Source organism: Pantherophis guttatus, chromosome 1 (assembly GCF_059756535.1).
Source record: "Pantherophis guttatus breed Tessera chromosome 1, ASM5975653v1, whole genome shotgun sequence".
NCBI lineage: Eukaryota > Metazoa > Chordata > Lepidosauria > Squamata > Colubridae > Pantherophis > Pantherophis guttatus.
In genome coordinates, this window is record NC_142063.1 from 347019679 (window position 1) to 347045372 (window position 25694).

General features: G+C 48.1%; 2 protein-coding genes across 3 annotated transcripts in view; one reads left to right on the forward strand and one right to left on the reverse strand.

Annotated features, from left to right (window-relative positions):
• The window catches only part of SLC6A4 (solute carrier family 6 member 4), a 50956-nt gene extending 43125 nt beyond the window's left edge, over positions 1–7831 (forward strand). Inside the window, exons 13-14 of the mRNA XM_087890352.1 lie at positions 2996–3163; positions 5130–7831. Of these exons, the coding sequence (XP_087746478.1) occupies positions 2996–3163; positions 5130–5204 (243 nt within the window). The 3' untranslated portion in view covers positions 5205–7831. The remainder of the gene's footprint in view (positions 1–2995; positions 3164–5129) is intronic.
• A 3521-nt stretch (positions 7832–11352) lies between these two features.
• Positions 11353–25694, reverse strand: part of NSRP1 (nuclear speckle splicing regulatory protein 1) — a 42623-nt gene continuing 28281 nt past the window's right edge. The window contains exons 4-8 of one of the 2 annotated variants that reach the window (XM_060685269.2): positions 23824–23955; positions 22096–22303; positions 19617–19725; positions 11763–12609; positions 11353–11435 (exon numbers count right to left, since the gene is read on the reverse strand). In XM_060685269.2, the coding sequence (XP_060541252.2) occupies positions 11763–12609; positions 19617–19725; positions 22096–22303; positions 23824–23955 (1296 nt within the window). In that variant the 3' untranslated portion in view covers positions 11353–11435. Of the gene's footprint in view, positions 12610–19616; positions 19726–22095; positions 22304–23823; positions 23956–25694 lie in introns of both variants that reach the window. The other variant, XM_060685268.2, reaches the window with a different exon arrangement.

Sequence of the window (25694 nt, forward strand, 5' to 3'; positions counted from 1 at the left end):
CCCTCCCCCTCTCTCTCTCTCTGTCCCTCCCTCTCTCTCCTTCCCTTCCTTCCCCTTCTCTCCCTCCCTCCCTCTCTCTCCTTCCCTCCCTCCCCCTCCCTCTCCCTCCCTCCCTCTCTCCCTTCCTGCCTCTCTCCCTCTCTCTCTGTCCCTCCCTCTCCCTCCCTCTCTTTGTCCTTCCCTCCCTCCCCCTCTCTCCCTCCCTCTCCCTCCCCCCTTTCTCTCTCCCTCCCTCCCTCTTCCCCCTCCCTCCCTGCCTCCCCTCCTCTCTCTCTCTCTCTCTCTCTCTCTCTTTCCAGCCGTATATTATTCTTCAATTTTACATCCTTTGGGTGGCTTTGACAGAGCTGTTTCCATCCCCGCTAAACAAAAGCTTAACTCCCCGTTCCAAAATTAGCTTTATTTATTTTATTTTATTTTTTTTAAAGTGCCGTCAACATTACGCACGGGACACCCGAAAAGTGTAAGGATTCTGGACGGCCAAACATTTCCTAGGTCTGCCCAGGAGAAAAAAAAAAACAAAAACGGCCTTTGCCGGCATGATGGATTGTCTGTTTAGCAAAGCTTAAAAACTTTATGGCTCAGAAGAAAAGGGCCAAAGGGATCACGTGGGATCTCGTCAGGCTCTCCAGCGAGTAACACACGTGCACATGCAAACCCCCCCCCCACTCTTTCTTGCTCACCCTCCCCGGCCAGCTTTTTGTGAGCCTGGGGCAGGGGGGAAAAAAACCGAAATAAAATGAAATAATCTGGCAAACTGCGATGTCTTGGTTGTTGAGGACAGTGCAAATAGGAGCACAAGTGGGGCTTTTGTTGCCATGGAGGTCGCAAACTAATTTTTTAATTTCTGGGGAGTTGAGGTCAGGTCAGGAGCTCTTCCACTGTTTGCTTTTCCCTTTTTACTGACAAAGAGACGAGCAAATATAGGGAAGGTGGAAGGTGATTTACTCCTCCAATTTACGAGGATACTCTCGGCCTCGTAAATACCGAACGCTTTGCGGGCTGCTTTCTTTCGTTTTTTAAGAGGCAAAAACAACCCCAAGAGGGCTAAAAATCCACAGCGTTAAACAGAATTTTTTTAAAAAAGAAAGAAAGATGCTTTTTCCAAAGCGAATGGGGGGTTTGCAAGGAGGGGAAGGGTTTTCCGCAGGGGCCGTTTGCAGGGTCTCTCTAGCTGGATGGAGTTTGGAGTGGAGGATGGGTTTGGTGAAGATCGGACAAGTCCTTTAGGATCCTGGGAATCCGGGGGAATGAAAGTTGGGATGGAGCTACTGGAAGGGGCATCCTGAAGGTGGCATCACTCAAGCCTGTCTAAACACGCCGACATTTGTCCCATGTGTGGTCTTCTTCTGGACTTGCGGCCCTGATGCCTCCTGGCTGAGATCCCACTGTCCAACTGGAGGGTGGGCTGGTGCTCCTCATTCTCTTCTTGTGGGCCCGGAGGTCTCTACCCCACTGAGTAGGTCTGAAGGTCCAGAATGACCACTGGTGATGGGTCTGGACCTTCAGTCTTTGGGTTCTGCTCCACTGAGTAGGTCTGAAGGTCCAGAATGACCACTGGTGGTGAGTCTGGACCTTCAGTCTTTGGGTTCTGCTCCACTGAGTAGGTCTGAAGGTCCAGAATGACCACTGGTGGTGGGTTTGGACCTTCAGTCTTTGGGTTCTGCTCCACTGAATAGGTCTGAAGGTCCAGAATGACCACTGGTGGTGGGTCTGGACCTTCAGTCTTTGGGTTCTGCTCCACTGAGTAGGTCTGAAGGTCCAGAATGACCACTGGTGGTGGGTTTGGACCTTCAGTCTTTGGGTTCTGCTCCACTGAATAGGTCTGAAGGTCCAGAATGACCACTGGTGGTGGGTTTGGACCTTCAGTCTTTGGGTTCTGCTCCACTGAATAGGTCTGAAGGTCCAGAATGACCACTGGTGGTGGGTTTGGACCTTCAGTCTTTGGGTTCTGCTCCACTGAATAGGTCTGAAGGTCCAGAATGACCACTGGTGGTGGGTCTGGACCTTCAGTCTTTGGGTTCTGCTCCACTGAGTAGGTCTGAAGGTCCAGAATGACCACTGGTGGTGAGTCTGGACCTTCAGTCTTTGGGTTCTGCTCCACTGAGTAGGTCTGAAGGTCCAGAATGACCACTGGTGATGGGTTTGGACCTTCAGTCTTTGGGTTCTGCTCCACTGAATAGGTCTGAAGGTCCAGAATGACCACTGGTGGTGGGTCTGGACCTTCAGTCTTTGGGTTCTGCTCCACTGAGTAGGTCTGAAGGTCCAGAATGACCACTGGTGGTGGGTTTGGACCTTCAGTCTTTGGGTTCTGCTCCACTGAATAGGTCTGAAGGTCCAGAATGACCACTGGTGGTGGGTTTGGACCTTCAGTCTTTGGGTTCTGCTCCACTGAATAGGTCTGAAGGTCCAGAATGACCACTGGTGGTGGGTTTGGACCTTCAGTCTTTGGGTTCTGCTCCACTGAATAGGTCTGAAGGTCCAGAATGACCACTGGTGGTGGGTCTGGACCTTCAGTCTTTGGGTTCTGCTCCACTGAGTAGGTCTGAAGGTCCAGAATGACCACTGGTGGTGAGTCTGGACCTTCAGTCTTTGGGTTCTGCTCCACTGAGTAGGTCTGAAGGTCCAGAATGACCACTGGTGATGGGTTTGGACCTTCAGTCTTTGGGTTCTGCTCCACTGAATAGGTCTGAAGGTCCAGAATGACCACTGGTGGTGGGTTTGGACCTTCAGTCTTTGGGTTCTTCTCCACTGAGTAGGTCTGAAGGTCCAGAATGACCACTGGTGGTGGGTTTGGACCTTCAGTCTTTGGGTTCTGCTCCACTGAGTAGGTCTGAAGGTCCAGAATGACCACTGGTGGTGGGTTTGGACCTTCAGTCTTTGGGTTCTGCTCCACTGAGTAGGTCTGAAGGTCCAGAATGACCACTGGTGGTGAGTCTGGACCTTCAGTCTTTGGGTTCTGCTCCACCAGCTAAGACATTCGGGTCTTCTCCAGTTCATCCTCTGCAGCTTCGTAGCCAGCCCTCCCGAAATCCGCCTCTTTGACTACACTTACCCATACTGGACCATGGTGCTGGGCTATTGCATTGGGACTTCCTCCTTCATCTGCATCCCTGCCTACATGGTTTATCGGTTGGCAAGGACTCCGGGGACGCTGAAAGAGGTAGGCTGGGCCTGTGGGGGAGGGGGCAGGTGAAGGAAGTGCAGGAGGAAGACAAAGGGTGAGCTTGTTCATCAACAGAGGAAGCTACCTGAGATGGAATACTCCATTCTGGCACTTCTCGGTCTTGGCAAATTGAAGATGGGTGGACTTCCACTCCCAGAATCCCCCAGCCAGCAATGCTTTAAGAGGGGTGGACTTCCACTCCCAGAATCCCCCAGCCAGCAATGCTTTAAGAGGGGTGGACTTCCACTCCCAGAATCCCCATCCAGCAATGCTTTAAGAGGGGTGGACTTCCACTCCCAGAATCCCCCAGCCAGCAATGCTTTAAGAGGGGTGGACTTCCACTCCCAGAATCCCCATCCAGCAATGCTTTAAGAGGGGTGGACTTCCACTCCCAGAATCCCCCAGCCAGCAATGCTTTAAGAGGGGTGGACTTCCACTCCCAGAATCCCCCAGCAAGCATCCTTTAAGAGGGGTAGATTCCAACTCCCAGAATCCCCCAGCCAGCAATGCTTTAAGAGGGGTGGACTTCCACTCCCAGAATCCCCCAGCCAGCAATGCTTTAAGAGGGGTGGGCTCCAACTCCCAGAATCCCCCAGCAAGCATCCTTTAAGAGGGGTAGATTCCAACTCCCAGAATCCCCCAGCCAGCAATGCTTTAAGAGGGGTGGACTTCCACTCCCAGAATCCCCCATCCAGCAATGCTTTAAGAGGGGTGGACTTCCACTCCCAGAATCCCCCAGCCAGCAATGCTTTAAGAGGGGTGGGCTTCCATTCCCAGAATCCCCCAGCCAGAATGCTTTAAGAGGGGTAGATTCCAACTCCCAGAATCCCCCAGCCAGCAATGCTTTAAGAGGGGTGGACTTCCACTCCCAGAATCCCCCAGCCAGCAATGCTTTAAGAGGGGTGGGCTCCAACTCCCAGAATCCCCCAGCAAGCATCCTTTAAGAGGGGTGGGCTTCCACTCCCAGAATCCCCAGCCAGCAATGCTTTAAGAGGGGTGGACTTCCACTCCCAGAATCCCCCAGCAAGCATCCTTTAAGAGGGGTGGGCTTCCACTCCCAGAATCCCCATCCAGCAATGCTTTAAGAGGGGTGGGCTTCCATTCCCAGAATCCCCCAGCCAGAATGCTTTAAGAGGGGTAGATTCCAACTCCCAGAATCCCCCAGCCAGCAATGCTTTAAGAGGGGTGGGCTCCAACTCCCAGAATCCCCCAGCAAGCATCCTTTAAGAGGGGTGGGCTTCCACTCCCAGAATCCCCATCCAGCAATGCTTTAAGAGGGGTGGGCTTCCATTCCCAGAATCCCCCAGCAAGCATCCTTTAAGAGGGGTAGATTCCAACTCCCAGAATCCCCCAGCCAGCAATGCTTTAAGAGGGGTGGGCTTCCATTCCCAGAATCCCCCAGCAAGCATCCTTTAAGAGGGGTGGGCTTCCACTCCCAGAATCCCCATCCAGCAATGCTTTAAGAGGGGTGGGCTTCCATTCCCAGAATCCCCCAGCCAGAATGCTTTAAGAGGGGTAGATTCCAACTCCCAGAATCCCCCAGCCAGCAATGCTTTAAGAGGGGTGGGCTTCCATTCCCAGAATCCCCCAGCCAGAATGCTTTAAGAGGGGTAGATTCCAACTCCCAGAATCCCCCAGCCAGCCATGCTTTAAGAGGGGTGGACTTCCACTCCCAGAATCCCCCAGCCAGCAATGCTTTAAGAGGGGTGGGCTTCCATTCCCAGAATCCCCCAGCCAGCAATGCTTTAAGAGGGGTGGGCTTCCATTCCCAGAATCCCCAGACAGAATGATTTAAAATAGCTGGATGTCAACTCCCAGGATCCCCTAGTTTCTGAAGCCCCCTCCCATGCCTCCATGGGGAGGAACTTGGGGTGCCTCCTGTCCACCTCTGGGGTCCCTCCGAGGCCCCTGATGGTCGCTCTCTCTCTCTCTCTCACTGCCGTTGTGTTCGTCTCCTCCGCAGCGTCTCCTGAAGAGCATCACGCCCGAGACGTCCACGGAGGTTCCCTTCGATGAGATCCACATGAATGCCGCTTAGGCCGGGCCCCCCCCCACATTTTTTGGGGAGGGGGAGAAGGCCGAGGCAAGGTAAAGGGCCCGAATCCTGCCTCCCGTTTGCTTCCCAAAGCTCTATTCCAAAGACGGGAATGTCCACCAGGGAACGTTCTTGGCATGGAGGACCACGGAAGATCCACGAGCGATTCCAGAGAAAACAACAACCCGGAAATTGGGGGGTGGGTGGGGGGCGTTTGGCTCCCCCCCACCCTGGCGGGGGCTCTTCCGAATGGCCGTGACTTTCTTTTTGAACACTTGAGTGCAAGTGAAAATCTGCGTCCCCTGGACCTGGAGCTGTCTGAATGCATGCGTGGTTTTTCCCTCCGGCCTTCGTTGGGCCCTCTGTGCAAGTTATGAGTGTCTACTTAGAGCCATCTTTGTGCAAACTTGGTCTGTTGTGTGACACCCCCCCACCCCACTCCTTTGTGATTAAACCCTCTGTTGTGTCATTGCAAATCCTAGGTGGGAAAAAAGCCACCCCCCCCAAAAAAAACAAAAGCTGGAAGGGTCCATCCAGGTTTGTTCATCGTGATCTTAGCTTAATCCTAGCTAAAGGCCAGCTCAAACCTTACGAGAGAGAGAGAGGGGGGGGGGGGAGATAGAGATAGAGATAGAGATAGAGAGGGGGGGGGAGATAGAGATAGATAGATAGATAGATAGATAGATAGATAGAGAGAGAGAGAGAGAGAGAGAGAGAGAGTTTAAGAATGTCACCTGCCCAAAACTTCTGGAAGAAAAGGGGGGGGGGAATTAAATTCCCCGCAGCTGGAAAACTAGCATTGCAAGGCGCTCCAAAGAGCCAACCCCTCCTTGACAAAACCCTGTGTGTGTGTGTGTGTGTGTGTGTGGTTTGGTGTGGTTTTCCTTAACTGAAGGGGTGTGTGGAGGATCCCACATCTGAAAGCAGTTCAGTCTAAGCTAAGCTGAGATCCTAAGTAGGGGGGTTGGACTAGAAGACCTCCAAGGTCCCTTCCAACTCTTGTTATTCTGCCCTTTTATGGAAACCTCCTTAATCTGGACTTTTATGTTGAAGAGTCGGTTGTAATTTAATTGCAGGCTCGCCCCTCCCACTCCGCCACCCCCCACCCCATCTGAAGGAGGCCAGGAGGTAGGAAGTGCTCAATGGACGTAGCCAGATGTTCTCTGCCCAGCTGGAAATAGTTCCCTCTGTCCACAAAATGCAGACTCCAGTAGAGCCCTGAAAAATTATATGTACATATTTTGGTGCCCTCTGAGGTTAGTTTTTTTTCTTACAGACGTTTCATCACCATAGTGGGTAAGATCATCAGTGCTTAGAAGAAAGTGGGGCATTGCTCACTGTAAGCCTTGCACAGAGGACACTGATTATGTTACCTAGTTCGGTAATGAAATGTCTGCAAGGAAACAAGCTCAGGGAAAAAACGAAGGACCCCACAGGCCCCCTCCTCCTCCTCCTCCTCCTCCTCCTCCTCTTTTCTTCTTCTTCCTCCTCCTGCCCACAAACCCCTCCCCATTCTCCTCCTCCTCTTCCTCCCCACTCCTCCTCTCCACAAACTCCACACCCTTCTAGCACTGATGATGTTCCCTAGTTGGGTCATGAGACATCTACAAAAAGCCACCAATCTCAGCGAGCATCAAGGATCCCACAGTCTCCTCCTCCTCCTCTTCTCCACAAACCCCATTCCCTTCTACCACTGATGCTGTTCCCTAGTTGGGTCATGAAACGTCTGCAAGGAAAACCAACCCAAGGACCCCACAGCTCATCCCTGAGCTACTAACGGTCTCTACTATCAATATACTCCTTGGATGATCCAGGCCCCAAGTCAGCCTCTTCTTGCTAGAGGCCTTTTTCCCTGCGGTCAAACTGCAGCAGAGGGAAGGGCCAGCGTGCCCTTCCTCCCCGCCCCCCCCGAGTGTGGGTGTGGGTGTCTACTAGGAGCTTTCACAATCCATCTAAACCTGGTAGTACCTGCCGTGAGATATCCCCTTTTTGCAGGAAGCTGGCGGGAAAGTTTCCTCTGGATCAAACAGATGCCTTTTCTTCTTCTTTTTTTTTTTTTAATGAGGGTTAAACTATAAACTGGTGAAACCACGTGTAAAGTGCGTGAGTTGTGTGAATGTGTGTGTACAATAATTCTGCAAAACAAGGTGTGAAACTACTTCGTCACCTGGACTAGGCGAAAACTATCGGAGAAGTGTGATTTATGATGCTGCTGCTCTTTGGAAGATGCTCACCTGTGGAATCCTTCAACGTCTCCCAGAAAATAAGTCTTAAAAGCGATCTGTTGATCCAGAGAAGGAGAATTTGCTTCTTCTGGATCAGTGGATCACTGCAGAAAAAGTTTAGAACAGGTTTGTCCAACGCTTCTCAAAGCCAAAGCTCCCCATTCCGTGCAAACCTGGAAGTTGTGCGTTGTCATTTTTTTTTTGTACAGAGAAATTTAAAAAAAAACTGGAGTTTTCTTTTACAGAATAAGGCCCTCAAGGGTGCAATAGGCCAAACTTATCTTTGTTATCTTAGGTTGCTGCTTTTCTGGAATGTGCCAAGTGGTGTTATTTGTTTGTGTCTTGGCAAAGTCAGGTGTTGTAATAAAAGTTTAAGTGTGACAATAAAATGGAAGTTGTACCCTCTCTGCCTTTCTGGTGACAAATGATTGACTAAAATTGAAAGGACGAGCCGAAAGATTGCTTAATACCTTTTAATCGTTTTAGATAATGGAAACACTTTATATATGTGTGTGTGTGTGTGTGTGTGTGTGTGTGTGTGTGTGTGTAGGTCTTTGGTTATTCGGGTTTTCTCCCGCGTAAAATTGGAGGTTTCTTGGCAACGTTTCGACGAAGTCTCATTCGTCATCTTCAGGCTGGTGTTCTCGGCTTCGTGCCTCTAGGAGCAATGTGTGTGATCGCAGCTGTTTCTTCCTTTTAACTGCCAGTGGGGGTGTGAACTGATTGGGTGGGAGCTTGGCTGTGTTCTGATTGGGCAAAGGTGTTAAAAGGAAGAAACAGCTGCGATCACACACATTGCTCCTAGAGGCACGAAGCCGAGAACACCAGCCTGAAGATGACGAATGAGACTTCGTCGAAACGTTGCCAAGAAACCTCCAATTTTACACGGGAGAAAACCCGAATAACCAAAGACCTACATACAAACACCCGCGAAAACCTCAGAAAACAAATATATATATATATATATATTCGCTTTATTCAAGGGTTTAAACAAAAACCATTAAAAGCTAAAGAGAAACTGCAGGTCGTTTCCTCGACTTAACGACCAAAATCGAGGCCAAAATTTCTGTCGCTCAGCGAGACAGTTGAGTTTTTTTGCCTCATCTTACTACCTTCCTTGCCACAGTTGTTAAGTGAATCACTGCGGCTGTTCAGGTTAGTAACAATGGTTGTTAAGTGAATCTGGCTCCCCTGCAGACTTTGCTTGTCAGGCCGCCAGGGATAATTTATTTATTTATTTAATCTAATTTTTATACCGCCCTTCTCCCGAAGGACTCAGGGCGGTGCACAGCCCAAAAATAAAACAAAACACATATATAAAATTTAAAAGCAATTTAAAAACACATTAAAATAATTTGGCCCCGAATCATTCAAAAATAAAATAAAAGCAACCCATCAAAATTAATGTTGAATCACGTGACCCAGGAGCATTGCAACCGTCATAAGTACATGCCAGTTTCCAAGCATTTCGGTCACGTGACCGAAGAGATGCTGGAACGGTTGTAAATGTGAAAAGCGGTCGCAAGTCACTTTTTCCAGTGTCATTGTAACTTCAAATAGAGCCTTGGTAGTACAGTGGTCTAAAGCACCCTGTTATTAAGACCAGCTGTCTGCAATTACTGCAAGTTCGAATCTCACCAGGCTCAAGGTTGACTCAGCCTTCCATCTTTTCTAAGGTAGGTAAATTGAGGACCCAGTTTGTGGGGGCAATAAGCTGACTTTGTATAAATATACAAAAGGATGAAGGCTACTGCTTAACGCATTGTGAGCCGCCCTGAGTCTCCGGAGAAGGGCGGCATATAAATCAAATTTTTTTAAAAAAAGGTCATTAAATGAATGCATGTAAGTCAAGGACTGCCTGTACACTGCGGAGAGGCCTCATCCTCAGAGCTACCGCGGGATTCCTCCGACCCCAGGGTTAAGTGCGTCCCTTAACACTTGTGGAAGAGTCATTCAAGCTCAGAAGGGACCCTCCCGAGTTTCGTGGGCTGCATAGGTGGGGGAAAGGTTTCTACTTGGGACTTGCTAATCGGTAGAAGAGGATATTTGTAGTGCGGGACTCAGCTGATCACTTCTAGCACTGATGACGTTACCTAGTTGGGTCATGAGACGTCCCCCAGAAGACCACCAAGCTCAGAGAGCACCAAGGACCCCCCCAGTCATCGTCTTCCTCCTCTCCACAAACCCCACTCCATTCTAGCACTGATAGTACTCGCTTAACCACAGACGTTTTAGGCTCAATTGCAGCCATAAGACGAGGACTACCTACGGTTTCTGCTAGCTTTTATCTGCTTTTGTTTTAAACATTGAATAAAGCTTTTAGTAGAAGATTCGGGAAAACCCTCGATGTCAGAAATCCGCAAGGGGAATTTCCACCAAATTCAACCGCAAAGGGAAAGAAATCCCCTAAAAATTCTCTTTAATAGGTTCGCCCACACCATGTGCAAAGCCACAGGAAAGCATCTATTTTGGGAGTTTGCAATAAAAAATAAAAAATGGTTCCCCCCCCCACACTGTCTCCATAGCGACCAGAAAATACAACAGCCCCCTCCGAAAGGCTTTCCAGGACACGGGATGTAAACACGAGAGAAGTTTCACGCCAACAAAGAGATCTCTTTTTAAGAAATTTAAACTTCATTCGGGAAGATAAATGCAATATCTGACGTCGAGGGTATTTTCCAACATCGGACGCCGAGTCAAAAGCAAACAGGATGCGGATTGAGGACAGGAGGGGGTTTAAATGCAGTGTTTTCCCACCGTGGCCCCTTTAAGAGGTGTGGACTTCAACTCCCAGAATCCCCCAGCTAGGCTGGCTGCGGAATTCTGGGAGTTGAAGTCCGGGCGTCTTAAAGGGGCCATGGTTGATGATTCTTGGTTTAATGCAGTGTTTCTCAACCTTGATAGCTTGAAGATGGGTGGACTTCAACTCCCAGAATCCCCCAGCCAGCATCACTGGCTGGGGGATTCTGGGAGTTGAAGTCCACCCATCTTCAAGCTTCCAAAGTTGGGAAACACTGGTTTAATGGAACAGAGAGTTCCAAACAAGAGTTTTTAACAAACAACTTGGAATTTCCTTTGGGGAAATGTGTGGTTTTTTTTTTTTCTTCAAAAGCAGCAGTGTTGATGCAACCCTTTCAGAAAAGGTTGTGAGAAAGTGAGCCGGGAAAGGAACGGAGTTTGGCTGGAAGGGCGTTATAAAAACATGGACGCTGCCAGGTTCCTCTTGATAAGACGGAGATAGCAGGATCCTCTTACGGCCGATTTACAAACTCTTTGGCACCAGATCTGGTCCAGAAAAGCTGATACGCAGCAGGAAATTCCCTATTTTATGGCCCGCATTTTTTGATTTGGCTCAAGGGTATATATGCTGACTGTTCACACTTAGCTAACAGAAGGGAGTATTCGGAGTTCAAGGTTGAACTTGGTTCTTGAGGTTTTCTTGCAGACGTCTTATGACCCAAGTAGGTAACATCATCAGTGCTAGAAGAGAGGGGTGTTTGCAAAGAGAAAGAGAGGGAGGAGGGGGGGGGAAACATTTCATTACCAAACTAGGGAGTGGTAGGGAGTGGCCTAGAGATGGAGCTCTTGCCTCACATGAGTTTGATCCTAGGTAGAGGCAAATATTTCTCTCTCTGGGCAGAATGAGAATATATCTACTGAACAAAACTCCTCACTGGTGACAAGAAGGGCATCTGGCCAGTAAACAGTCAGCTCCATTCAGTTGCCCAAACTGCGCCCCGCAAGGGATGATGGGATCGTTAAACGATGATGATGTTTTCATTACCAAACTACTGTAGGTAGCATCACCAGTGTTGAAACGGATGGGGGATTTCCTCAAATTCACACTTTAGGATCAGAAATAACAAAGTTGAATTAAGATTTAGCACGGATTAAGAAACAACAACAACTGGAGCCTAAAATAATCATTTTCTTTTTTTTTCACTTTATTTTGCTGGCTCTAGAAGTCAGAAGTCAGAAAACGCTGGACGGAAACGCCTAATCTTTACATCTGCATTTAAAACAAAAGAAAACAAAACAAAAAGAAAGAAAACAAGATTATCCCTGATCTTGTATCATCTGCATGCTTTTCCTTCCTCAAATTTGTGGATCTTGAGGAAATGTTTCGGAAGGTCTTTCAGCCGAGGCCGAGCCTCAAAAGGCTCTGCAGCCCAACTGACTCCCGGCTAAAATGAGACTCGGCTCCCTCCGAGATCCGTCCTGTTGCTTCTCGCATCCAGAACCTTTTGAAATAAATAGCCCGCTCCTTCCCTCCGCTCGAAAGGCCCTGAGATTCCCAACCAAAGTCCCTCCTGCGATCCCACCGGTGTAGCCCCACCTAATCTTCCTCTTTTTCCACATAGGATTTGGGGCCCACGCGGGCCATTTGCCGGGAGAGGTAACGGTCCCGGGCGGACGAGACGCTCTCCTGGTTGCTGCGTTTAGCGAATTTGTTGACTTTCTCGGCCGGCTTCTCCGGGGTCTCTTTGCTGTCTTCAGAAGCCTTGTGGGTCAACTCGGGGGATTTCTCTGGGCTGGGAGGGTTCCCCTCTTGAGTTTGGGCGTCTTCTTGGGCCACGGACCCCGAGCTGCGTTTCCTCGCGTGTTTCGGCTTCTCGTCTCGGTCTGCATCTCTTCCCCGCCCTTTTTCCTTGTCTCCATCTCGGTCTTTCTCTCTGGCCCGATGTTCCTTCTTGTCTCTTCCTCTCCTCGGGTCTCGCTTCTCTTCCTCCTCCTCTTCCTCCTCCCAGTCCTTCCTCCTGTGCCGGTCCTCTCGGTCTTCTCGCCTCCTATGATGACCGTCGGTCCGGCTTCGCTCGTCCTTTCCGTGTCTTCTCTGGCTATTCCTTTCGTCGCGCTGGTGAGCTTCGTCCCTTCGGCGGTCTCGCTTCTCTGCTGGAGGGGAGCGCGGAGGTCTCTCCTCACTGGGAGATCGGGAGTCTCTCAGGTTTTTCTTCAATTGGCGACCACGAAAGTCCCCATCATCTTCCCCGGAAGCCTTCTGCTCGCCGCGTTTCTCCGGGACTCCCTCGGCTACTGTCTTTTCGCCATCGCTGCTATCGGATCGCGAGTCACTGTCTGCATCTAGATTCTCTTCTTCCTTCCCGGGAACATGAGTTCCCGTTTTGTTTTCCAGACTTTGATGGGAGCCTGTTGGCTTCTCGGAGGGGTCTTCTCCTTTGAACCTAAATGTCATTTGGAGACAAAATAATCTGTATGCATTAATTCTCTATAAATACAGGTAGTCCTCAATTTACAACAGTTCATTTAGTGGCCAAAGGTACAACGGCAATGAAAGAAAAAAAAAGGATCCTTTTTCACACTTACCACCTTTGCAAATTTGGCAACTGACTCGCATTTATGACAGTTGCAGTGTCGGGTCGCGTGATCCCCTTTTGCGACCTTCTGTCTGGTAAAGACCATGAGGGAGCCGGATTCGCTTAACCACCACATTCGTAACTTAATAACGGCTATGATTCCCTTAACAACAGAGGCAAGGAAGTTCGCAAAAGGGGGCAAAACCCACTTAACAAATGTCTCACTTAGCAACAGAAATGTTGGGCTCAATTGGGGTCATAAGTCGAGGACTTCCTGTAGAGAATGTCCGTGAAAGTTCATGTTATCCCTTTATAGGCATCACATTTTTAACAATAGCTGGGATACAGATACACTCTATGACAGTGTTTCTCAACCTTGGAAGCTTGAAGATGGGTGGACTTCAACTCCCAGAATCCCCCAGCCAGCAGCGCTGGCTGGGGGATTCTGGGAGTTGAAGTCCACCCATCTTCAAGCTTCCAAGGTTGAGAAACACTGCTCTATGATGTACAACCATAATTGAGCCCAAAATTTCTGTTGCTAAGCGAGACAGTGGTTAAATGAGTTTCACCCTATATTAGGACCTTTCTTGCAACAGTTGTTAGACCCAACTAGGTAACATCATCAGTGCTAGAAGGGAGTGTGGGGCAGTGGTGGGTTGACCCCGGTTCAGACTGGTTCGCAAGAACCGGTCGTAAAACCAGTGGGAGGCTCCGCCCCCCGCCCCGGATGTTGTCATAGGCGATCTGCGCATGCGTAGAAGCGATCCCATTGCAAACCCGTAGTAAAGGGAAGTAGAACCCACCCCTGGTGTGGGGTTTGCTCCCTCTTTGTATACAAGTAGTTTGCCGCTACAGTGTTGGTGAAAATGTTGTTTCCTCCTTGGTGGTTGGTTACTATAGCTCCTGTACGTAAGCAGAGAGCAAACTCCATTCCCTCCCAGCATTGATGAAGTTATTTCTCTCTCCTTGGTTAGTTTCTGGTCCTGCCTTCAGTTGATCTGGAGAATAGGTTTGGGGAAATCCCGGATCTGCGCACTTTCCGCCGTGCTCCTAAGACCCTCCTATTCCAGCAAGCCGGCCTGGCCTAATTTTCTCGCCTTTCTTTTTAATTTTTTAAACTGAAATTTTAATTTGTTTTAAATTATGGTGTTTTTTAATTGTCTTGGGCTAAATTATTTAATTTGGTTTTGAATTGTTTCTAACTTTTGTATTTATGTATTTTATTTTGTGCCTGTTCACCGCCCTGAGTCCTTCGGGAGTAGGGCGCTATATAAATTTAATAAAACTAAAACTAAACTAAACTAAATATTAGAACCTTGCTATCGTGTCACTCCTAGTCCCTCTTGTCATTAAACTAGATCGGGTGTCGGTAACCCGTGGCTCCAGAGTCGCATGTGGCTCTTTGACCCCTTCCTGCCAACCTGGTTGCGCAACCTGCTCTCCGCCCCGAGATTCTGGCCCAAGCCCGTATCCTTTATCCTTGGCTGTGCACCGCCCTGAGTCCACTAGGAGAAGGGCGGTATATAAATTGAATAAATAATAATAATAATAATAATAATAATAATAATAATAATAATAATAATAATAATAATAATAATAATAATAATAATAATAATAATAATAATAAAGCCGGCCGTGGCCGACGCCAACCTCGCTAACACGAGGGATGCCGGGGTGGGAATGGGATCCGGGAGGAGGGTACGCCGGAAAGGTGGGGGGGCAGGACCGCAGCTGAGGAGCGAGCACGAGTCACGCTGGTGGCTTCCCCGAAGATGACCCCCCTCCTCCTCATGCGACCCCCTGGCCGGCCGTTGCGGGATCAGGAGGTCGCGCACAAGCGCGGATACCCTCAAGCGAGCGGCTGGGCTTGGCCAAAGTGCAGGGAAGGCGCGCTGAGCAGGCAGGTTGTCTAACTGATGGGCGAGAGTCTTTGGCGAGGGTGCTCCGGCTTTCTCCGAGCCTGATCTCCGGGGTGGGCATGCGAGGTTCAGCGGGGCCAGCCCCCTTTTCCCGCTGCCCTGAGCTTCTTTACCCTTCCAGCTGAGTGGCGTTGATTGAAAAGCGTCCTCCGGGCGGCGAAAGTCCCCCGTGCGAGATTTAAAGCTGCCTGGAGGATACTTTTCAATCAACGCCGCTGGCAGCACTGCTCTGCTCGCTTTGGAGGGTATTCCTGCTTGTGCATGGGCACACGTGAGAGAGAGAGAGAAAAGGGGAGAAAGAGAGAGAGAAATGAGAAAATGATAGAGGGAGAGAATGAGGGAGATTGAAAAGAGAGGGAAACAAATGAGAGAGAGAAGGTGGAGAGAGAGAGAGAGAGAGGAGAGAGAGAAAAGAGGAGAAAAAGAGAGAAATGAGAAAATGAGGGAGGGAGAGAATGAGGGAGATTGAAAAGAGAGGGAAACAAATGAGAGAGAGAAAGTGGAGAGAGAGAGAGCGAGGAGAGAGAGAAAAGGGGAGAAAAAGAGAGAAATGAGAAAATGATGGAGGGAGAGAATGAGGGAGATTGAAAAGAGAGGGAAACAAATGAGAGAGAGAAGGTGGAGAGAAAGGAAGGAAGGAAGGAAGGAAGGAAGGAAGGAAGGAAGGAAGGAAGAAAGAAAGAAAGAAAGAAAGAAAGAAAGAAAGAAAGAAAGAAAGAAAGAAAGAAAGAAAGAAAGAAAGAAAGAAAGAAAGAAAGAAAGAAATGACAGGGAAGAAGAGGGAGAAGGGAGGGAGAGAGAGAGGGGGGTGGAAAGAGAGTGACTCATTTCCCACAGAAAAGAAAACACCGGGAGCCACAAAACCTGCGTAGGCATGACTTGGGGGTGGGTGGGGGGGGCGTTTCATGTGACTGGGTGGGAGTGACGTTGAGTTGGCCACGCCCATCCAGGTTTTATGGCTCCCGGTGCTTTCTTTTCTGTGGGGAACGGGTCCAAATGGCTCTTTTGAGTGTTTAAAGGTTGCAGACTCCTAAAGTAGACGTACCCAATTTCAGCAACCGTTCTTCATGTTTAGCCTTTAAGTCCCCTGATCCTCTTCGTTGCTCTTCTCTGCACTCTTTCTAGAGTCTCCGCATCTTTTTTATATTGTGGCACCCACCGTCAGGAAATCCCTCCTTAGTTCCAAGTTGCTTCTCTCCTTGATTAGTTTCCATCCGCTGCTTCTTCTCCTGCCCTCAGGTGCTTTGAAGAATAGCTTGACTCCCTCTTCTTTTGGGCAGCCCCTCAAAGTATTGGAAGACTACTATCATGCCCCCCCCCCAAAATCCTTCTTTTCATTAAAGTAGACATCTACTTTAAAGTAGAGTCATAATGGACAACCAATTAAATATGAGCCAGCCGTGTGCGGTGGCAGCCAAAAAAGCCAATGCAATCCTAAATTGCATGAACAGAGGGATACAATCAAGATCACGGGAGGTACTAATACCACTCTGTAAAGCCTTAGTAAGGCCACACCTAGAGTACTGAATCCAGTTTTGGTCACCACACTTTAAAAAGATGTTGAGACTCTAGAAAGAGTGCAGAGAAGAGCAACCAGAGCTGGTCTAGTGAAGAGAAGGACCAGGGGAGACAGGAGAGCATCTTCCAATATTTGAGGGGCTGCCCCAGAGAGGAGGAAGGGGGTCAGGCTATTCTCCAAAGCAAAAGGAAGGAAGGAGGGAGGGAGGGAGGGAGGGAGGGAGGGAAGGAAGGTGGAAGGGAGGGAAAGAGAGAGAGAGAGAGAGAGAGAGAGAGAAAGAAAGAAAGAAAGAAAGAAAGAAAGAAAGAAAGAAAGAAAGAAAGAAAGAAAGAAAGAAAGAAAGAAAAGAAAGACATCTGAATGAACCATAGATGGACAGAAGACACGGCTAGTCTATTGAAGAGAAGGACCAGGGGAGACAGGAGAGCATCTTCCAATATTTGAGGGGCTGCCCCAGAGAGGAGGAAGGGGGTCAGGCTATTCTCCAAAGCAAAAGGAAGGAAGGAGGGAGGGAGGGAGGGAGGGAGGGAGGGAAGGAAGGTGGAAGGGAGGGAAAGAGAGAGAGAGAGAGAGAGAGAGAGAGAGAGAAAGAAAGAAAGAAAGAAAGAAAGAAAGAAAGAAAGAAAGAAAGAAAGAAAGAAAGAAAGAAAGAAAGAAAGAAAAGAAAGACATCTGAATGAACCATAGATGGACAGAAGACATGGCTGGTCTAGTGAAGAGAAGGACCAGGGGAGACAGGAGAGCATCTTCCAATATTTGAGGGGCTGCCCCAGAGGGGAGGAAGGGGGTCAGGCTCTTTTCCAAAGCAAAAGGAAGGAAGGAAGGAAGGAGGGAGGGAGGGAGGGAGGGAGGGAAGGAAGGTGGAAGGGAGGGAAAGAAAGAGAGAGTGAGAGAAAGAAAGAAAGAAAAAGAAAGAAAGAAAGAAAGAAAGAAAGAAAGAAAGAAAGAAAGAAAGAAAAGAAAGAAAGAAAGAAAGACATCTGAATGAACCATAGATGGACAGAAGACATGGCTAGTCTAGGGAAGAGAAGGACCAGGGGAGACAGGAGAGCATCTTCCAATATTTGAGGGGCTGCCCCAGAGGGGAGGAAGGGGGTCAGGCTCTTTTCCAAAGCAAAAGGAAGGAAGGAAGGAAGGAGGGAGGGAGGGAGGGAGGGAGGGAAGGAAGGTGGAAGGGAGGGAAAGAAAGAGAGAGTGAGAGAAAGAAAGAAAGAAAAAGAAAGAAAGAAAGAAAGAAAGAAAGAAAGAAAGAAAGAAAGAAAGAAAAAGAAAGAAAGAAAGACATCTGAATGAACCATAGATGGACAGAAGACATGGCTGGTCTAGTGAAGAGAAGGACCAGGGGAGACAGGAGAGCATCTTCCAATATTTGAGGGGCTGCCCCAGAGGGGAGGAAGGGGGTCAGGCTCTTTTCCAAAGCAAAAGGAAGGAAGGAAGGAAGGAGGGAGGGAGGGAGGGAGGGAGGGAAGGAAGGTGGAAGGGAGGGAAAGAAAGAGAGAGTGAGAGAAAGAAAGAAAGAAAGAAAGAAAGAAAGAAAGAAAGAAAGAAAGAAAGAAAGAAAGAAAGAAATACATCTGAATGAACCATAGATGGACAGAAGACATGGCTGATCTAGGGAAGAGAAGGACCAGGGGAGACAGGAGAGCATCTTCCAATATTTGAGGGGCTGCCCCAGAGAGGAGGAAGGGGGTCAAGCTATTTTCCACCAGAAGGCCAGACAAGGAACAATGGATGGAAACTGACCAAGGAGAGATTCAACCTGGAAATAAGGAGGAATTTTCTGACAGTGAGAATCATCAACCAACAGAACAGAAGTTGCCTTCGGAAGTTGTGGGAGCTTCATCCCTGGAGGCTTCCAAGAAGAGACTGGATTGCCATCTGTCATAAATGGTGTAAGTCTGTTTGGGTGGGGGGTTGGACTAGATGACCTACAAGGTCCCTTCCAACTCTGTTAATCTGTGTTATCTCCAATTCCCGCAACCGTTCTTTGTATGTTTTAGCCTCCGTTCCCCTAACCATCTCAGAATGCTCTTCTCTGAATCCCAGGGCACATGCCACGTCTTTTGAACCCTTTCCACTTCGGGTCACGCTTCAGCGGAGCGAGTGGCGCCTGCCACGGGAAAGCAGAGCCAACTTCCATCCGCAGGGAGCCCGTTTCGTTCTTCCTTTTCTCTTTAAAGCCCGATCAAAAGCCAACATCCAGCAGCCAGCCGGACGAGTTGCTGACTAGCAAGAAAAAAAAAAAAAAACGACAGGAGAAGGGAACCAACAAGGCTGACGAGCTGTGATTTGAGATACGGAACAAGTCGTGGAAACTATGATGGACAGGTTTCCATTATGACTGTAATTTGAGAAGTCCTGATGTCATTATGACAGTCCTGACCTAAATTTTCCTCTTTTAAATGGGAATTTTTATTTGGTTTTAAATTATTGGGGTTTTAAAATGGTTCAGCCAAATTTATTTAATTGGTTTTTATTTCTATTTTAAATTTTGTATCTATATGTTTTATTTTATGGCTGTTCACCGCCCTGAGTCCTTCAGGAGTAGGGCGGTATACAAATTTAATAAAATAAATAAATAAATAAATTATAATTGAGAATGATAACGTCACTGATATAGGACCAGTTTTCTCCAAGGGTGAACCTGGGAGGTTCCTTGGTGACGTTCCAAAATTCGATGCCACTGCAGAGAAAAGGAAATGACTGAACCCGAATTTTTGGCTGAGATGCTTACGCCATTCAGTTCCCCCCAAAATATACCTTGTAACCAAGACAACCTTCCGTGGAAGAAAAACTCTTGATTGTTCCACGCAGAGGAGGAAAAAAAAAAAAAACGTGAGCAAACTCCACCACCTTCTAACACTGATGAGGTTACTTAGTTGGGTCATGAAACGTCTACAAGAAAACGACCAAGCTGAGAGAGTCCAAAGGACCCCACAGTCTTCCTTCTCCTCCCCACTTCTAGCACTGATGATGTTATCTAGTTGGGTCATAAAATGTTTGGAAGAAAAAAAAAAAAAACCAAGCTCAGAAACCACCAAGGCTTCCACAGTCCTCCTCCTAGCGCTGATGATGTTACCAAGTTGGGTCATGAAACGTTTGCAAGAAAACCACCCAGCTCAGAAAGTACCCTTCACTACTTCCTTCCTTCTCCTTCTCCTCTTCCTCCTTATGCCCCTCCTCCTCCTCTTCATCCACTCGCTTCTAGCATTGATGACGTTACCTAGTTGGGTCAGGAAACGTCTGCAAGAAAACCACCTACCCAGCTCAGAGGGCACCAAGGACTCCACCCAAAAAATGCTGCTGTAAATTAATTGTCCATCTTCCCCAAAGTTCATTTCGATTGCATTTCCAATGGAGACCACCCTCTGGATCCCTAAAGTCCTTCTTGGCCGAGGGGACGCTAGAATTCCCAACATCACCCAGCCCAAACTTACCCGGCTCCCCGAAGGCTGCAGTGGGGCATCTTCTCCTCCCCCACGGTTTGGTTCAGCAGATGCCGGTAGAAACCACTCAGGTCCTTCTGTTTGGTGACATCCAGGGAGGCTGAGTGAAAGAGATGCATTTTTATGTTAGGTTTTACTCGGGCGCCTTAAAGAAGGAAAACCACAGGGACGGAGGCTAAAACCTACGATGAACGGTTGCAGGAACTGGGCCTGGCTAGTCTAGTGAAGAGAAGGACCAGGGGAGACAGGAGAGCATCTTCCAATATTTGAGGGGCTTCCCCAGAGAGGAGGAAGGGGGTCAAGCTCAGCAGACTAAAAGCACTGTGATTAACACCACCACTGTAAGTTCGAATCTCGCCAGGCTCAAGGTTGACTCAGCCTTCCATCCTTTCTAAGGTAGGTAAATTGAGGACCCAGTTTGTGGGGGCAATAAGCTGACTTTGTATAAATATACAAAAGTATGAAGGCTGTTGCTTAATGCATTGTAAGCCGCCCTGAGTCTCCGGAGAAGGGCGGCATATAAATCAAATTTTAAAATAAATAAATAAATAAATAAAGCTATTTTCGAAAGCACCTGAAGGCCAAACAAGGAACAATGGATGGAAACTGGCCAAGGAGAGATTCAACCTGGAAATAAGGAGAAATTTTCTGACAGTGAGAACAATCAACCCATGGAACAGAAGTTGCCTTCGGAAGTTGTTGGAGCTTGAGAGAGAGGAAGGGAGAGGAGAGGAGAGGAGAGGAGAGGAGAGGAGAGGAGAAAGGGAAAAGGAGAGGAAGAAAAGGGAGGGGAAAGAGGAGCAGAGGAGAAGGTTAGAAGGGGGGAAGAAGAGGGGAGTGGGGGAAGAGAAGGGGAAGTAGGAAAGAGAAGGAGAGAAAGAACAAAGGAAGTAGGAGAAGAGAGAGGAAGGAAGAGAAGGAGAGGAGAAAAAAAAGGGAAAAGGAGAAGAAGAAAAGGGAGGGGAAAGAGGAGCAGAGGAGAAGGTTAGAAGGGGGGAAGAAGAGAGGAGTGGGGGAAGAGAAGGGGAAGTAGGAAAGAGAAGGAGAGAAAGAACGAAGGAAATAGGAGGAGAAAGAGGAAGGAAGAGAAGGGGAGGAGAAGAAGAAAGGGAAAAGGAGAGGAAGAAAAGGGAGGGGAAAGAGGAGCAGAGGAGAAGGTTAGAAGGGGGGAAGAAGAGAGGAATGGGGGAAGAGAAGGGGAAGTAGGAAAGAGAAGGAGAGGAAGAACGAAGGAAGTAGGAGAAGAGAGAGGAAGGAAGAGAAGGGGAGGAGAAGAAGAAAGGTTGGAGTAAAGGTAAAGGGTAAAAGAGCAGTCCCGAAAAAGTAAAAATGAAAAATGAAAGTTAAAAGAAAAGATGAATGAAAAATGATGGAAATGACTGTACACGTAAATGTGTTTATGAGAAATAAAAATAAAAAAAATTTAGAAGTTGTGGGAGCTTCATCCCTGGAGGCTTCCAAGAAGAGACTGGACTGCCCTCTGTCAGAAACGGTGTAGGGTCTCCTGTTTGGGTGGGGGGTTGGACTAGATGACCTCCGAGGCCCCTTCCAGCTCTTGTTAATCTGTTGGACCCATTAAGCAATGCTACCTAATGGTGAAATTAAAGCAAGACGGGCGGCAAATAAATTTGAATAATAATGAAATGTAAAGTAATGTATTAATGTATTACGAAGTCTTGATCGTCTCTACTTGCCCATACCATCGAATTTAAAAAAAATTAAAAGCTGTATAAAAATACAGCTAGTTCTCGACGTACAAGCATCCCTTTAGTGGCCATTTGAAGTTACGTCATGGAAAAAAAGTGACTTACGCCCGTTTTTCACACTTAATGACAGATGCGGCATCCCCACTGTCACAGGATCAAAATTCAAACGCTTGGCTATTGACTCCTATTTATGACAATTGCGGTGTCCCAGAGTCCCTTCCGACAAGCCAAGTCAATGGGGGGAAGCTGGATTCACTTAACAACCGTGCGTCTAACGTAACTGTAGTGATTCACTTAACGACGGTGGCAAGAAAGGCTGTAAAACGCAGCAAAACTCACTTAGCTGCCTTGCGTCGCAAGCGGAAAGTTTGAACTCCGTTATGGTCGTTAAGTCAAGGACTACCAGTCACTGCCAGGCTCGATGATGGTCATAAGTTGAGCACTAGCAGTATTTGTCAGGCTCGATTATGGTCGTTATATCAAGGACTACCAGCAACTGACAGGCTTATGGTCGTAGGTAGAGGACTTGCAGCAATCGAGTCCATTATGGTCGTAACTCGAGGACTAATTGCCAGGCTCGGCAATGGTTGTAAGTTGAGGACTAACTGCCAGGTTTGCTTATGGTCATAACTCGAGGACTGCCTGGCATTTGAGCGGCTGCCATGTCCTGCAAGATGATTCTTGCTTTGGCCCCCGGGGGGTCTGCAGCTGGACACCCCCCCTACACCCCCCCGATGGGAGAGCCCCCCACCCCGCCCGCTCACCTTCAATGGCGGCCTCCTTCTTCTCCCTCTCCTCCTCTTCGGCCCTCTCCTGCAGCTTCTTCTTGTAGGCGGAGGTCACGAAGGCCTCCTTGTCCTGGAAGGCGTCCCCTTCGGCCTCGCGCTCCTTCTGGATCTTCTTCTCCATCCGGCGCTCCTGCTCCTTCTTCCGCAGCTCAGCCGCCTGCAGGATGTTCTGGATGTATTTGGGCTGGAAGGGAGGAAGAGGAAGGGGGCCAAAGCGGGATTGGTTGCTTTTTTTTAGGATGGATGATTTGGACGAGTAACTAAAAGAGGTGAACGTATCCAGCCCACCTTCCTCTTTTCCCTACAACAACCCTGTGAGGTGGGATGGGATGAGGGAGAGGGGGATTGGCTCCAATCACCCAGCTGGCTTTCATGCCTAAGGCGGGACTAGAACTCACTGTCTTCTGGTGATTGGCCTAAAGACACCCAGCTGGTTTTCAAGCCTAAGGCGGGACTAGAACTCCCCGTCTCCTGGTGATTGGGCCAAAGTCACCCAGTTAGCTTTCATGCCTAAGGCGGGACTAGAACTCACCCTCTCCTGGTGATTGGGCCAAAGTCACCCAGCTGGCTTTCATGGCTAAGGCGGGACTAGAACTCACTGTCTCCTGGTGATTGGCCCAAAGTCACCCAGTTAGCTTTCATGCCTAAGGCGGGACTAGAACTCACCCTCTCCTGGTGATTGGGCCAAAGTCACCCAGCTGGCTTTCATGGCTAAGGCGGGACTAGAACTCACTGTCTCCTGGTGATTGGCCCAAAGTCACCCAGTTAGCTTTCATGCCTAAGGCGGGACTAAAACTCCCCGTCTCCTGGTGATTGGGCCAAAGTCACCCAGCTGGCTTTCATGCCTAAGGCGGGACTAGAACTCCCCGTCTCCTGGTGATTGGGCCAAAGTCACCCAGCTGGCTTTCATGCCTAAGGCGGGACTAGAACTCACCCTCTCCTGGTGATTGGCCCAAAGTCACCCAGCTGGCTTTCATGCCTAAGGCGGGACTAGAACTCACCCTCTCCTGGTGATTGGCCCAAAGTCACCTGGGTGGGGGATTCTGGGAGTTGAAGTCCACCAATCTTCAAGCTTCCAAGGTTGAGAAACACTGCTTTACAGGTTGCTCAGGACCCTTATTACTGGTAGTCCTCGATTTACGAGGGACTGTTCAAAGTTACAATGGCACTCCAAAAAAGTGACTTATGTCCGTTTTTCACACTTATGACCATTGCAGCATTTCCAGGGTCACATGACCCCCTTTTGCGACCAGCCAAGTCAATGGGGGGGGGGAAGAGCTGGATTCACTGAACAACTGTTGTGACTAATTTAACAACCGCAGCAATTCATTTAACGACTGTAGCAAGAAACCTAAGATGGGGCAAAATTTTCCTTAACGGATGTTTCACTTTTGGACTCCGTTGCCGTCATAAGTCAAGGGTCTGCCTGTATTACAGGCTAATTTCTGCCCACCGCAGTGATTCGCTTAACGAATACGGCAAGAAATGTCGTAAAACAGGGGGGGGGAGTTCACTTAAGAAAAATTGGCAGCAGAAATGTTGGCCTCCATGATGATTGAGGATACCCGTACCACCCTTTTCTGCCCCCCTCTGCTTTCTCACACACACCCCTCCAGCCCCAGATGTGGCTCTCTGCTCCCCAAGCGCTGGGCCCAGAGGGACCAAGGCCAGGCAGGGTTCCCCCCACTCTGGCCAGGTACGGACCTTTTTCTCGGCTTTTTCCGCAAGCGAGCTGGCCTGGGTCTCCGCCTTCTTCTGCTGGATGTCCTCGTAAATGGTGTCGTATTCGTAGACGGTGGAGTCTTCGGCCAGGGCCCTCTGGATCTCCAGCTTGGTCTTCGGAGCAAAGCAGGGGAGGAGAACAGGGGGTGGGGTGGGCTCATTAGTGTCTTCTAGTAGGCAGGTCTAAAACACAGACGGCCGGGGTCTCTCGATAGGGAGGTGGCCGGGGGGGGGCTGGGGGGGCATGTCAATTTAATAAATTTAATGGAGAAGAAAATAAATAAGAGCCTTGGTACTACAGTGGTTTAAAGCACCCTGTTATTAACACAGCTGCCTGCAATTTACTGCTGGTTCGAATCTCTCCAAGGCTCAAGGTTGACTCAGCCTTCCATCCTTTCTAAGGTAGGTTAAATGAGGACCCGGTTTGTGGGGGCAATAAGCTGACTTTGTATAAATATACAAAAGGATGAAGGCTATTGCTTAGCGCATTGTAAGCCGTCCTGAGTCTCCGGAGAAGGGCGGCATATAAATCAAATTAAAAAAATAAAAATAAAATAAAAATAAATATGAGCTCAAGACATTGAAAAAGCAGCATTTTATAAGAGGACATGGATGGCATAGACAGACAGATGGTAGACAGGCAGACAGACAGATAGAAGATAGATAGATAGATAGATAGATAGATAGATAGATAGATAGATAAACAGATAGACGATCGATCGATAGATAGAGCCTGACTAGGTGGCTCAGTGGCTAAGACACTGAGCTTGTCGATCAGAAAGGTTGGCAGTTTGGCGGTTCGAATCCCTAGTACAGGTCTCCTGCGTGAGCAGGGGGTTGGACTAGATGACTTCCAAGGTCCCTTCCAACTCTGTTACAGATAGATAGATAGATAGATAGATAGATAGATAGATAGATAGAGGAAGGTAAGTGGATGGATGGATGGATGGATGGATAGATACAGGTAGGTAGATAGGTAGGTAGGTAGGTAGGTAGGTAGGTAGGTAGGTAGGTAGGTAGATAGATAGATAGATAGATAGATAGATAGATAGATAGATAGATAGACAGACAGATAGATAGATAGGTATAGATACAGAGATACTGGTAGATAGATAGATGGATGGATAGATAGATAGATACATAGATACAGGTAGGTAGGTAGATTGATTAGATAGATAGATAGATAGATAGATAGATAGATAGATAGATAGATAGATAGATGATAGATAGATGATAGATAGATAGATAGATAGATAGATAGATAGATAGATAGATAGATAGACAGACAGACAGACAGACAGACAGATACAGATACATAGATACTGGTAGATAGATGGATGGATGGATGGATGGATGGATAGATGATAGATAGATAGATAGATAGATAGATAGATAGATAGATAGATAGATAGATACAGATACATAGATACTGGTAGATAGATGGATGGATGGATGGATGGATGGATAGATGATAGATAGATAGATAGATAGATAGATAGATAGATAGATAGATAGATAGATAGACAGACAGACAGACAGACAGACAGATACAGATACATAGATACTGGTAGATAGATGGATGGATGGATGGATGGATGGATAGATGATAGATAGATAGATAGATAGATAGATAGATAGATAGATAGATAGATAGATAGATAGATACAGATACATAGATACTGATAGGTAGGTAGGTAGGTAGGTAGGTAGATAGATAGACGGATGGACAGGCAGACAGAGACATAGATAGATACAGAGAGACAGACAAATATAATCTCAGACATTAAAAACAGCATTTTATAAGGTGAGATATGTGGCAGATAATGTAATCAATATCTCAAGACAACGAAATC